A 13,473-nucleotide genomic window follows, 5' to 3' on the forward strand; every position below is an offset into this window, starting at 1 on the left:
GAGTACATTAATTTGAGGTATTTGTACTTTACTTGATTATTTTCTTTTCATGCCACAATACTTCACTACGTTTATCTGACAGCTTCAGTTACTTTACAAATGACATGTTTATACACAAAACACATGAAATTACAGTTTAATCAATTAACTAATTGAAAGAAAATGAATTGCCTACTATTTTGATAATTAAAGTATTTTTTATGCAAAAAAAAACAAAACATTTCATGGTTGCAGAGTCCCAATTGTGCTGCTTTATAATTATATAGTAATAAATTATATAATATATATATATATATATATATATATAAAATATATAATAGTACAGCAGTCACAGTTGAACACTTTAACTACATTTTACTGATTATACTGACATACTTTTACTGAAGGGACATTTTTAATGCAGTACTTTCACTGTAACAGAGTAGTTTTACAGTTTCATACCGGAGTGAAGACAGATCACAGATTAAAGGTTTTATAGTTTAGTTGTCTTCTGATTCACCATCTAGTTCTAATCTGTGTTAACTGAAGCTCTGAGCAGCAGCAGAAGGACCTGCAGTATCTCTGCTTCACACAGCGCCAGTGAAGCAGCCTGACACTGAGAGAGCTTTATAAAACCTGACTAACAGTCTGAAATCACTTTCTGCATTTATTAGAATGATTTGTCTTTTTATGATCTGTTATTTCCCCCGTTAACTTTTATTAATGATTCTATTAAAGTCAGAGAGAGAAGGAGAGTCTGTCTGTCAGCAACAAACACCTTTTACATCCTTTATCCTCATTCAGTCACATGAGGCTGATGATTCCTGAACGTCGGTTTGATATGAATTACATCATTTACATGTTTATAACTGGTTCAACTCACCCCGCTCTCCCCTACTGGCTGTTATACAATCTCTCTCTCTCTCTCTCTCTCTCTCTCTCTCTCTCTCTCTGTCTCTCTCTCTCTCTCTCCTTCACCAACTCTCTCCCCCTCTCTCTCTCTCTCTCTCTCTCTCTCTCTCACCCTCACCCTCTCTCTCTCTCTGTCTCTCTCTCTCTCTCTCTCTCCCCCCTCTCTCTCACCAACTCTCTCCCCCCGCTCCCTCTCCCCCTCTCTCTCTCTCTCTCCCCTCTCTCTCTCTGTCTCTCTCCTTCTCTCTCTCTCTCTCTCCCCTCTCTGTCTCTCTCCTTCTCTCTCCCTCTCTCTCTCTCTGGTGACTTCCTGTTTATTCAGTTTTTTACTTTCACTTTGTCCCGTTGTGTCTCAGATGTTTCCTCCAGGTTAAACTTTTGGTAAGTGACCCTTTTCAGTGCTGAATGCCTCTCAGCTGATCTCATGTTAGTTTCATCAAACTGTAAAAAGCTGTGTTGAAGAGTTTATATATATATATATATATATATATATTAGGGCTGTCAATGTATTAAAATAGTGAATGCTGATTAATCTCAGATTAATGACAGGTGTTTTCTCTGTTCTAAATGTCCAGAGTGCATCTCTCCCAGCAGGGTGGACTCTGCTATGGATCAGTGTGAGGAGGGAGTCCCCCCCTCTAAAACCACTCAGAGCAAAACTCAGAGGTGAGATGACCATCTCTAACTGTCCACCATCATTATTCACACTCACTGTCACACACTCAACTACTCTATATGGTTATAATATTAACTACTGACTACTGAATGGTTATAATATTAACTACTGACTACTGAATGGTTATAATATTAACTACTGAATGGTTATAATATTAACTACTGAATGGTTATAATATTAACTACTGAATGGTTATAATATTAACTACTGAATGGTTATAATATTAACGACTGAATGGTTATAATATTAACTACTGAATGGTTATAATATTAACTACTGAATGTTATAATATTAACTACTAACTTTATTAGTGAACAAAGAGTCAACAACTGATTAGTCAACTAATCAACTGAGAGGAGACGGTTTCTTTCTTCGGATGAAGTTTTGATGAACAGGAGAACGTTACTCATCACTGTCTCTGTTTGTGTCAGGATGCAGCGACAGAAACCAGACTCTCCTGGACCAGATCGTGGATCTGAATCTGGACCTGAACCCAGCTGTGTGTCCATGAAGAGTGACGAGTCTATGGGTCAACCTATCTACTTTAAAGTTGGTCAAGCTGCTGATGGAAGGTAATAATTTAAAACTGAACTTTGTTATCTGACACTCTTGATAAAAAGAATCCGGTCTTGGTCCAGAGCTTCAGAGTCTGTTGTAGGACTCAACAATAGATTGTTTCAGCAGTGACATCACAGTGTTCACCTGTACAGTCACCTGTCAAACAATTCAGTGTTATAAAGCAAATTAGGCTCAACATGTTAAACTAAATCAATATGTGTTTGTCTTTGAAAAAGACTGTTTTGAGTTAACTTCAAAGATGGAAGCTGCTGGTTCAAAGGTGATGATATTGATATCAGGATTAATAAACTGGGTGAAGAGATTAATGAACTGTGAGCAACAGGGCTGATCCGATCCGATGGAAAGGTATCAGCACCAATACCGACCTGATTACCTGGATGTCACGTAGACATGATGCATTAAAAACGGTTCTCTCTTCTGCTCGGTTTATTTTCTGTGGTGATTTAATGTTCAAAGCTACTGCTGTCCATGTAGAAAGTGTCATCTCTCAGTGGCTGCATGTCTCTTCATGGTCCGTGTCAGAGTTGAGAAGTCAGGTAGCTGTTAGCTCTGTCTCTCAGTGTAGCTGACTTCATTCCCAAAGGACTTTGAGTCGGTTGGAAATCCTTCACTTCTGAGTGTAGAGGGAGTTAACGTCTCATCAAGTGAAGAGTGTGAATCTGAGTAGTCAGAATCACATTGGCTGAATGACTGTGGTGGGGAGAGACCTTCTAATCTAACACCTAACTATTTATTTTTTCTCTGAGCAAAGATCTACTTCTGCTGAATGCAGGTCTTCTAAGTAATGCATCATTTTCTTGTTAGCTGTCTGAACTTCATGGAGATGAGCATTTTGCGTTCTTAGGGAATCTACCTCCTGTTCCAGGGCTGCTTCACTCTGAATGGCAAGGCTGGTTTGCCTGTGAAAGATCAGTAGCAAGCATTTTAACAATGGGTCTTTGGATGTGGTCTGCACATCACACCTGTCAGTGAGTAGAGATTATATTTCTTTCCTGAATCAAAGATGGCAGCCGGGACATCAAACACAATGGTCTCTTTGTCTTTCGGAGCACATGTGCTCAGTAAGAACAAAGGGTTGTGTGATGTGGTAGTTTGAGACTCTCTGAATGTGTATGTTTGTGTTTATACCAATTCAGTTTATGTATGTGATCTTAATATGTGGTGGATAATGTGGTGGGTTAGAAAAGAGTTAGTTAGCATGCAAGACATTTTGTCTGTGTGGAGCATAACTAAAGACATCAAATGTGACAAAGCCAGTTACCCAAATATCCTGACTACAACAATATCACTACAATAAAACTCAGTGAATAGCATTAAACCAAATCAATGCACGTACAGTCAAAGAAGTGGAGGTTAAACAGTCTTGCTTAGTCATGTGCAATTTATATGCTAATGCTGTGCTAAGGTAAGCCCAGTTACTTTACCCAGTGGAAGAGAAAGGAGTTCTTTGTTAACTGGCGATTCCATCGGTTAAACATGGAGAAGCCGGGCTGTGGAAAATTCTGGTTCCAGTCAAAAGATTCAGTCATTACTGTATTCAGATCCAATTGTGTAGATTGGAGGGAAACTGGTCCGGTCCTTTGTTCCTGCAGAGTTAGCAGCTTGGTGCTAACTTGCTTTGTTCCTTCTTTGGTTTTGTCCTAGATGGATTTCACAGATAGGTGTGAATGGGTCATCGGTCAGTAGCCATGGTTACTGAGTCCATGGGTGGAGTTAAGGACTCAAGGACCCTGGGAAACGCAGTTCAATGTCTTTGACACCATTTTGAATGGCGAGTCTGAATGGTGGTTTTGAGATATACCCAACGGTACACTTCATCTCATCAGCAGTGGTGTGATCTTTCAACATTGGACACCCTCTCCCAGGTGACCCAGCCCACCTTGATCAGACACTATAGATCACTTCCTCTGATCCATCACCATCTGGATCGTTCAACAGCCTCTGATGTGATGCTGATGACTCGATGATGACCAGCCAAGTCTCTACATCCAACATCCACAGTTACACAGCAAGTTTTCCATCCCTGCCTCTGACACAGCTCTAAGATCTCCTGACATTAGGTCCTCTTTCTCTTGTGGGACCCCCCAGTAGGACGCTTTCAGGCCTTAGTAATGTTGGTGTTTTTATACCGCCCACTCTACCTCCTGAGCCACAATTTCCATTCTGCCGTCATCTCAGAACACCTTTAGTTAGCTGCAGATTTAAGTCCTCAAATGTTCTTAAACTTGATGTTTTTCTCCACAGAGTTCATCAGGAGAGCTCAGAGGGCCTCGGTGGTCAGTCTGCCCAGCAGCATCAAACAGACCTGGACTCCATATTTATGGTGTGTACATGTACAAACACACATTTCACTATTAACTACATCAACCACACATTAAATGCTAAACTACCAATCAGGTCCCAACAGTCTCCATGCTGCTCTGTTCAGACCAGCAGGCCTTCAGACTGACAGATGAATCACATGTTGTGTTCTTTAAATTAAATGTTAAGTTATCTTTCTGTTCCAGCTGCTGGAGGACAACATCGGCACTTTTGTGAAGAACGAGTTGAAGAAGATCCAGAAGGTTCTGAGTCCAGATTACCCAGAATGCTTAGAGAGTCAGAGGGAGGATGAGGAGGTGTTGGACGGTGAGGATGAGGAGCAGAGGAGGAGCAGCAGAGAGGCGTTTCTGAAGATCACACTGAACTTCCTGAGGAGAATGAAGCAGGAGGAGCTGGCTGACTGTCTGCAGAGCAGTAAGAGGATTTTAACAGATTTAACATGATGGAAAGAGGAAATGGAGACAACATGGGAGAAGTTTACATTTAAAACTCTGCTGTTAATATGCTGCACACATCTTCATCAGATCAGAGGCTGTTTGTCCTCCACTGATGAGCTGAATAAATCTGATGGAGGAAAAACTAAATGTTTAGATTCTCTGATCTTCTGTAGGATCCACTCACTGGTTTCATTTCTTGTTTGTTTATTCAGGAACTGTTGCTGCAGTGTGTCGACGTCAACTCAAGTCTAACCTGAAGAAGAAGTTCCAGTGTGTGTTTGAGGGGATCGCTAAAGCAGGAAACCCAACCCTTCTGAATCAGATCTACACAGAGCTCTACATCACAGAGGGAGGGACTGCAGAGGTCAATGATGAACACGAGATCAGACAGATTGAAACAGCATCCAGGAAACCAGACAGACCAGAAACAACAATCAGACAAGAAGACATCTTTAAAGCCTCACCTGGAAGAGATGAACCAATCAGAACAGTGATGACAAAGGGAGTGGCTGGCGTCGGAAAAACAGTCTTAACACAGAAGTTCACTCTGGACTGGACTGAAGACAAAGCCAACCAGGACATACAGTTCATATTTCCATTCACTTTCAGAGAGCTGAATGTGCTGAAGAAGAAGTACAGCTTGGTGGAACTTGTTCATCACTTCTTTACTGAAACCAAAGAAGCAGGAATCTGCAGGTTTGAAGAGTTCCAGGTTGTGTTCATCTTTGACGGTCTGGATGAGTGTCGACTTCCTCTGGACTCCCACAACAACAAGATCCTGACTGATGTTACAGAGTCCACCTCAGTGGATGTGCTGCTGACAAACCTCATCAGGGGGAAACTGCTTCCCTCTGCTCGCCTCTGGATAACCACACGACCTGCAGCAGCCAATCAGATCCCTCCTGAGTGTGTTGACATGGTGACCGAGGTCAGAGGGTTCACCAACCCACAGAAGGAGGAGTACTTCAGGAAGAGATCCAGAGATGAGGAGCAGACCAGCAGCATCATCTCCCACATCAAGACATCACGAAGCCTCCACATCATGTGCCACATCCCGGTCTTCTGCTGGATCACTGCTACAGTTCTGGAGGAGGTGTTGAAGACCAGAGAGGGAGGAGAGCTGCCCAAGACCCTGACTAAGATGTACATCCACTTCCTGGTGGTTCAGTCCAAAGTGAAGAACATCAAGTATGATGGAGGAGCTGAGACAGATCCACACTGGAGTCTAGAGAGCAGGAAGATGATCAAGTCTCTGGGAAAACTGGCTTTTGATCAGCTGCAGAAAGGCAACCTGATCTTCTATGAATCAGACCTGACAAAGTGTGGCATCGATATCAGAGCAGCCTCAGTGTACTCAGGAGTGTTCACACATATCTTTAAAGAGGAGAGAGGACTGTACCAGGACATGGTGTTCTGCTTCGTCCATCTGAGTGTTCAGGAGTTTCTGGCTGCTCTTCATGTCCATCTGATATTCATCAACTCTGATGTCAATCTGATGGCAGAAGAACAAAAAACCTCCTGGTTGTCCAAAGTCTTCAGAGACAAACCTGATCCAACACATCTCTACCAGAGTGCTGTGGACAAGGCCTTACAGAGTCCAAACGGACACCTGGACTTGTTCCTCCGCTTCCTCCTGGGTCTTTCACTAGAGACCAATCAGACTCTCCTACGAGATCTGCTGACACAGACAGGAAGTAGCTCACAAACCAATCAGAAAACAGTCCAGTACATCAAGAAGAAGATCAGTGAAAATTCCTCAGCAGAGAAAAGCATCAATCTGTTCCACTGTCTGAATGAACTGAATGATCGTTCTCTGGTGGAGGAGATCCAACAATCCCTGAGTTCAGGAAGTCTCTCCACAGATAAACTGTCTCCTGCTCAGTGGTCAGCTCTGGTCTTCATCTTACTGTCATCAGGAGAAGATCTGGACGTGTTTGACCTGAAGAAATACTCTGCTTCAGAGGAGGCTCTTCTGAGGCTGCTGCCGGTGGTCAAAGCCTCCAACAAAGCTCTGTACGTGGACACATAACTATCCACATTAAATGTTGTTTTTCTTTATTCAGAAACAACAACCATTGTTTGTAATTGTTTCTTATGTATTGCTGATTCTTCTTCAGACTGAGTGGCTGTAAACTCTCAGAGAGAAGCTGTGAAGCTCTGTCCTCAGTGCTCGGCTCCCAGTCCTCTAGTCTGAGAGACCTGGACCTGAGTAACAACGACCTACAGGATTCAGGAGTGACGCTGCTGTCTGCTGGACTGAAGAGTCCACATTGTAAACTGGAAACTCTCAGGTTGGTGTTCAGCTATTTTAAAATTAAGACTCTTTGAGCTGTTATTTACTTTTGATTTAATCATTTTAGGTTACCTGGCTGTAACCTCTCAGAGAGAAGCTGTGAAGCTCTGTCCTCAGTTCTCAGCTTCCAGTCCTCTAGTCTGAGAAACCTGGACCTGAGTAACAGTGCAGATTACATGTTGAGACTTTTAAGTCCGTTTTATGATCCTGTATTAAATGTGGCAGCAATATCGTACTGAAGGGGTTTGCTGACTCAGGAGCTCGTCACCAGTATAGACACAGAAACTTTACTTGGAAATAACAACGAAAAACTAATGGTAATTTGTAAATACAAATAATATTTTATGTATTTATTTCACTGTTAATTATAATATTTCTTAAAAATAAAATCATTCTTAACTCTTAGGTTAAATTCATTATTTCCATGGACTTAAAATCAGTGTTTTAAGTGATGGCCGTGCTGCCTTCAAGGCCAAGTGACCTCTAAAATGATGAAATTCCAGGTCTGTTCACTACACAGAAACTTGACGTGGATATATAAAGCCCAGTTTAATTACAGTCCTTTAATGATATTAATCTGTCGATTTTAAACAGAATAAAGGAAGTGGTCACTGCAGTCAATTAAATAGCAAACACATGACCAACATGCTGCCCTGTTAATGCACTGTATGATGATGTAATGTGTTTGGTCGTACCTATTGTTGCTGTCGTGATTCAATGTTGTCTTGTTCTGTGTTGGATGCTGCTATTTGACCCTGTCTTCACTAGGTCTCACTTATAAAAGAGGTTTTAATCTCAATGTGACTTCCTAGTTTAATAAAGGTTATATATATAGTCCAATGTGTGGTCTAAAGAGAATAAAACCCCAACACTAACGAAACAAGTCATCGGTGAGAGTTGGATTGTAGATCAACTAATAAATGAAGAGGTTTTCTTCAGGCTCATTACAACAGTCCAGTACAATGGCTCTATTACTGCTGATGTCACACCAATCAGCATATTGATCTCACCCTCCATCTTACCCTCACTCATCACCAAGACCCCAAAATACTCTTCACATGGGGCAGTGACTCACTCCCAACCCTAAAGGACCAATACACCACTTTCTGGTAGCGTGCTATGGCCTCAGTGTTGAAGGTGCCCCAGTGTTCACTGGAGGTCACAGATAAATTCAGCCTTCAGAACATCCTCATCACCGAAAGACAGAGATGCAATCCTGAGGCCATCAGGACATCCCCCACCCCCCGGCTACCTCTATATCGTGTTGCTGACCACAACTCCAAGCAGCCTCCTCCACAACAGAACTAATTTTAATTTAGAGAGTTTACACTGTGTGTTTGTGTGTGTTTAGTCTGTCAGGCTGTCTGATCACAGAGGAAGGCTGTTCTTCTCTGGCCTCAGCTCTGAGCTCCAACCCCTCCCATCTGAGAGAGCTGGACCTGAGCTACAATCATCCAGGAGACTCAGGAGGGAAGCTGCTGTCTGCTGGACTGGAGGATCCACACTGGACACTGGACACTCTCAGGTATGGACAGATGGACAGACAGAAAGACAACAGCAGCTCTCTGTCCCTAACTGAGGAACTCTGGTTCATGTTTAATGGAGGATCTGAGTGAAGCTGTATGAAGTTGATTATGACTGTTTCCTCCTGCAGGATGGACCATGGTGGACAGCAGAGACTGAGACCTGGTCTGAGGAAGTGTGAGTGTGTTTTAAGTTTGATTTATTTATTTTATGCCAAAAGGCTAGTTTTCAACTGTTGTCCGTCAGCCTGATGTTAAATTAGTCTTTAAAACACGACAACATGTAAAATTAGAACCAGAGAAAGCAGAACATGAACCGCTGAACAGGATAAAACAGGATAATGTGATCAAAGCTCTGTCTTCTACTATGGAGGGATGGAGGACGACCTGAAGAAGTGGCCTCAGATAACCTCCACTAGCATATTTAGCTACGTTATTGACTCCGTTGCTACAGACGGTGAAGTGATGAACAATCTGAAAAGCTCTGAGGCAGATCAGTACTTCCACAGTAACAAGGTTTAGTTATTTTCTACACAGATAACCGTACTTAAACTAACTGTAGTCTAATGCTGCCCTGCACTCCGTCTCATAAACTGCCTTACATTATAAACTGTACAGAAAATAGTTAAAGTAACTGGCTGTCATTAAACCAACGCTACAATGCTGAGTCCTCCCTACACATGACATCATAGCTGATGTCCTCCTGGCTCTGCTGTCAGTCCTTTGAGGACCTGACGTCTCTTCTCCGCTGCTCTTTATAGCCCAACCACAAAGTAGGATACGAGTTTTCCTCCGTTGGCTTTTAGTCCACTAAATGAGATGAGCTCACATAACGAGGGTTTATGGTGGTCTCTTCTAGTTGAGGTTTCTCAGCCACATTCTTCTGGATTCCTCGTCTGTAGGTCGGCGATGGAAACTGTTCCGTTGGTCACAACAACAATCCCTTTTTGTTTGGGTGCATGTTCAACACACTGTTGTTGAAGCCACAGATTTAGCTCTGTCTGGTTGTTAGTACAGCCGCTAACAGCACAACAAGTACCAGAGCTCCACAAGGACATTTTAGAAAATGCTAATTTAACGTTAGTTATAATAATAATAATAATAATAACAATAATAATAATAATAATAATAATAACAATAATAATTATAAATTGGACTTATATAGCGCCTTTCAAGAAACCCAAGGACGCTTTACAAAGAGGGCACACAAAATCATACTGATAAATAAAAACAAAAGGAAAGAAAACAACAAATCAAAACAGGAGCTAAGTCATTAAAAGGAGTGATGTGTAGGAAGAGTTAGAGGTCAGAGGTCTTGATGAACAGGTGGTGCTGGAGGTGCTTTTTGAAAGTGTCCAGGGATGAAGCATTTCTGATCTCAGAAGGGAGAGAGCTCCGGAGGGCGGGGGGGGGCGCGACGCTGAAGGCTCTCAGCCGGGTTTGGGGGGTTGGAGGATCGTAGTCTCTGGGATGGAGTGTAGAGGTGGAGAAGGTTGGTTAGGTACTGGGGGGCATGGAGGGATTTGTATGTGAGAAGGAGGAGTTAATAGTTGATGTAGGACTTGATTGAAGATGGATGAGTGTCGGGGTGATGTGCTGCCAGAGCCTAGTGCGGGTCAGAACCCTGGCAGCTGAGTTCTGGACGTACTGGAGCCGGTCCAGGGCTTTGCTGGGTACCCCGGACAGGACTCCATTCCAGTAGTCCAGACGGGAGCTGATGAAGGAGTGGATGAGGGTCTCTGCCACGGAGTTAAAGATCTGTTCAATATAAAGCAGCATTTGCTTTAGAAGATTAGCCTCTATGGATAGCCTCTATGGTTAGCCTCTATGGATAGCCTCTATGGTTAGCCTCTATGGATAGCCTCTATGGTTAGCCTCTATGGATAGCCTCCATGGTTAGCCTCTATGGATAGCCTCCATGGTTAGCCTCTATGGATAGCCTCTATGGTTAGCCTCTATGGATAGCCTCCATGGTTAGCCTCTATGGTTAGCCTCTATGGTTAGCCTCTATGGTTAGCCTCTATGGATAGCCTCTATGGTTAGCCTCTATGGTTAGCCTCTATGGTTAGCCTCTATGGATAGCCTCCATGGTTAGCCTCTATGGTTAGCCTCTATGGATAGCCTCCATGGTTAGCCTCTATGGATAGCCTCCATGGTTAGCCTCTATGGATAGCCTCTATGGATAGCCTCCATGGTTAGCCTCTATGGTTAGCCTCTATGGTTAGCCTCTATGTTAGCCTCTATGGATAGCCTCTATGGATAGCCTCTATGGATAGCCTCCATGGTTAGCCTCTATGGTTAGCCTCTATGGATAGCCTCCATGGTTAGCCTCTATGGGACTACCTAGCTTACTGCTACCTCAGCAGAAGTGAGGTCCATAATCATGTCTTCAGTAACGCCCCGACAATAAGGAGGATAACATGCAGACAATGAATGCAACACAATGTCCAGCAGACATCAGCACAGTCAGTTGAAACATGACAACATAGAATCACATCATGTTACAGAAGTGAAACCCAGCGGAGGCTAGAGGACTGAACATATTCACTCAAGTCAAAGTACAATGACTCTGTGATGTTCAAAGGTGTGAACGTTGTGCTGAATGTGAGCTCTTTGGTGGAGCTAATCAGCGTTTTAGAAAGCAGATGGTTCAGAGCTGCTTTGTGCTGCAGTGGAAGATGATGAGCCAGTTTTATTAGTGAGACTTTATTCAGTACTGGATCATCAGCTGTCGTCCTCGGGTCCACACCGGGACCAACAGCAGAACACCGTCCACATGTTGACTCTCATGTTGAGGAGCTGTTCATGCTGTTACAACTGGATTGTTGAGTTTCTAGTTAAAGGTTGTTAAACGTCATTCACAGTTGAATATCAGATGTCACTTTTCTTTCACTGATTGTCAGTAGAGTTGTTAATAAATCACCAGATGTTGACCTGCAGCTGTATTGTGTCTTCTTCTCTCCATCAGATGTCTGTCAACTGGAACTGGACACAAACACAGTACACAGAAAACTCAAACTGTCTGACAACAACAGGAAGGTGACACATGTGGAGGAGGTTCAGTCATATCCTGATCATCCAGACAGATTCATCTCCTGGAATCAGCTGCTGTGTAGAACTGGTCTGACTGGTCGCTGCTACTGGGAGGTCAAGTGGAGCGGATTGGTTGAGATATCAGTGAGTTACAGAGGAATCAGGAGGAGAGGAGACAGTGTGTTTGGAAGGAATGATCAGTCCTGGAATCTGACCTGCTCTGGTGGTCGTTACTCTGTCTGGCACAATAACAGAGAAACACCCATCACCTCCTCCTCCTACTCTTCCTCCTACTCCCCCTCTTCCTCCCCTGGTAGAGTAGCAGTGTATGTGGACTGTCCTGCTGGCACTCTGTCCTTCTACAGAGTCTCCTCTGACACCCTGATCCACCTCCACACCTTCAGCACCACATTCACTGAACCTCTTTATCCTGGGTTTGGGGTCTGGTTTCCTGGTTCCTCAGTGTCTCTGTGTCCTCTGCAGGTCTGAGTGTCTCTGTGTCCTCTGCAGGTCTGAGTATCTCAGTGTCCTCTGCAGGTCTGAGTGTCTCTGTGTCCTCTGCAGGTCTGAGTGTCTCTGTGTCCTCTGCAGGTCTCAGTGTCTCTGTGTGTCCTCTGCAGGTCTGAGTGTCTCTGTGTCCTCTGCAGGTCTGAGTGTCTCTGTGTGTCCTCTGCAGGTCTGAGTGTCTCTGTGTCCTCTGCAGGTCTGAGTGTCTCTGTGTCCTCTGCAGGTCTGAGTGTCTCTGTGTGTCCTCTGCAGGTCTGAGTGTCTCTGTGTCCTCTGCAGGTCTGAGTGTCTCTGTGTCCTCTGCAGGTCTGAGTGTCTCTGTGTGTCCTCTGCAGGTCTGAGTGTCTCTGTGTCCTCTGCAGGTCTGAGTGTCTCTGTGTCCTCTGCAGGTCTGAGTGTCTCTGTGTGTCCTCTGCAGGTCTGAGTGTCTCTGTGTCCTCTGCAGGTCTGAGTGTCTCTGTGTCCTCTGCAGGTCTGAGTATCTCAGTGTCCTCTGCAGGTCTGAGTGTCTCTGTGTGTCCTCTGCAGGTCTGAGTGTCTCTGTGTCCTCTGCAGGTCTGAGTGTCTCTGTGTCCTCTGCAGGTCTGAGTGTCTCTGTGTCCTCTGCAGGTCTGAGTGTCTCTGTGTCCTCTGCAGGTCTCAGTGTCTCTGTGTGTCCTCTGCAGGTCTGAGTGTCTCTGTGTCCTCTGCAGGTCTGAGTGTCTCTGTGTGTCCTCTGCAGGTCTGAGTGTCTCTGTGTCCTCTGCAGGTCTGAGTGTCTCTGTGTCCTCTGCAGGTCTGAGTGTCTCTGTCCTCTGCAGGTCTGAGTGTCTCTGTGTCCTCTGCAGGTCTGAGTGTCTCTGTGTCCTCTGCAGGTCTGAGTGTCTCTGTGTCCTCTGCAGGTCTGAGTGTCTCTGTCCTCTGCAGGTCTGAGTGTCTCTGTGTCCTCTGCAGGTCTGAGTGTCTCTGTGTCCTCTGCAGGTCTGAGTGTCTCCTGTGGACTGAAGTCAAAGTTCAGTGTGTTCACCATCACACTCACTCAAACCCAAATCCTTCATGTGTCATCTGTTGATCATCAACATTCATCATGAACTCTTCTCTCTCTTGAGTCATCCTGTAATGTAATGAATGGGATACAGTCATATATTCAATATTTCATCTTTCTAATGTTTCTAAATGCTTTTAATAAAATCTGTAGTTTTCTTTGGTTCATTTGATCACTTTCATCATTTC

The 13,473-nt window shown here is 43.9% G+C and overlaps 2 protein-coding genes across 8 annotated transcripts in view; both read left to right on the plus strand.

Annotated features, from left to right (window-relative positions):
* The window catches only part of LOC119491100 (interleukin-1 receptor accessory protein), a 256,684-nt gene that overhangs the window by 126,023 nt on the left and 117,188 nt on the right, over window positions 1-13,473 (plus strand). The window lies entirely within an intron of this gene.
* LOC119491093 (NLR family CARD domain-containing protein 3-like) lies at window positions 1,118-13,452 on the plus strand. Of its 7 annotated transcripts, none has more exons than XM_037774737.1 (11): window positions 1,119-1,272; window positions 1,467-1,557; window positions 1,999-2,139; window positions 4,391-4,469; window positions 4,654-4,882; window positions 5,118-6,918; window positions 7,023-7,196; window positions 8,550-8,723; window positions 8,853-8,899; window positions 11,690-12,264; window positions 13,168-13,452. In XM_037774737.1, exons 2-10 carry the CDS (start codon window positions 1,499-1,501, stop codon window positions 12,241-12,243), a joined length of 3,258 nt encoding a protein of 1,085 aa, XP_037630665.1. In that variant the 5' UTR covers window positions 1,119-1,272; window positions 1,467-1,498; the 3' UTR covers window positions 12,244-12,264; window positions 13,168-13,452. The 7 variants fall into 7 exon arrangements, with proteins under 7 accessions (XP_037630670.1, XP_037630665.1, XP_037630667.1 ...); XM_037774739.1 differs by having other exon boundaries at window positions 11,690-12,237; XM_037774738.1 differs by lacking the exon at window positions 13,168-13,452 and adding an exon at window positions 12,402-12,461.

The sequence above is a fragment of the Sebastes umbrosus genome, chromosome 7, assembly GCF_015220745.1.
Source record: "Sebastes umbrosus isolate fSebUmb1 chromosome 7, fSebUmb1.pri, whole genome shotgun sequence".
NCBI lineage: Eukaryota > Metazoa > Chordata > Actinopteri > Perciformes > Sebastidae > Sebastes > Sebastes umbrosus.

Bases quoted from the DNA above. Each gene is read 5' to 3' on its own strand.
- LOC119491093 (XM_037774737.1), top strand. From the start codon at position 1,499: ATGGATCAGTGTGAGGAGGGAGTCCCCCCCTCTAAAACCACTCAGAGC. The intron at 4,883-5,117 runs GTAAGAGGATTT...TTGTTTATTCAG, and splicing joins GGCTGACTGTCTGCAGAGCA to GAACTGTTGCTGCAGTGTGT. The intron at 6,919-7,022 runs GTACGTGGACAC...ATTCTTCTTCAG, and splicing joins AAAGCCTCCAACAAAGCTCT to ACTGAGTGGCTGTAAACTCT.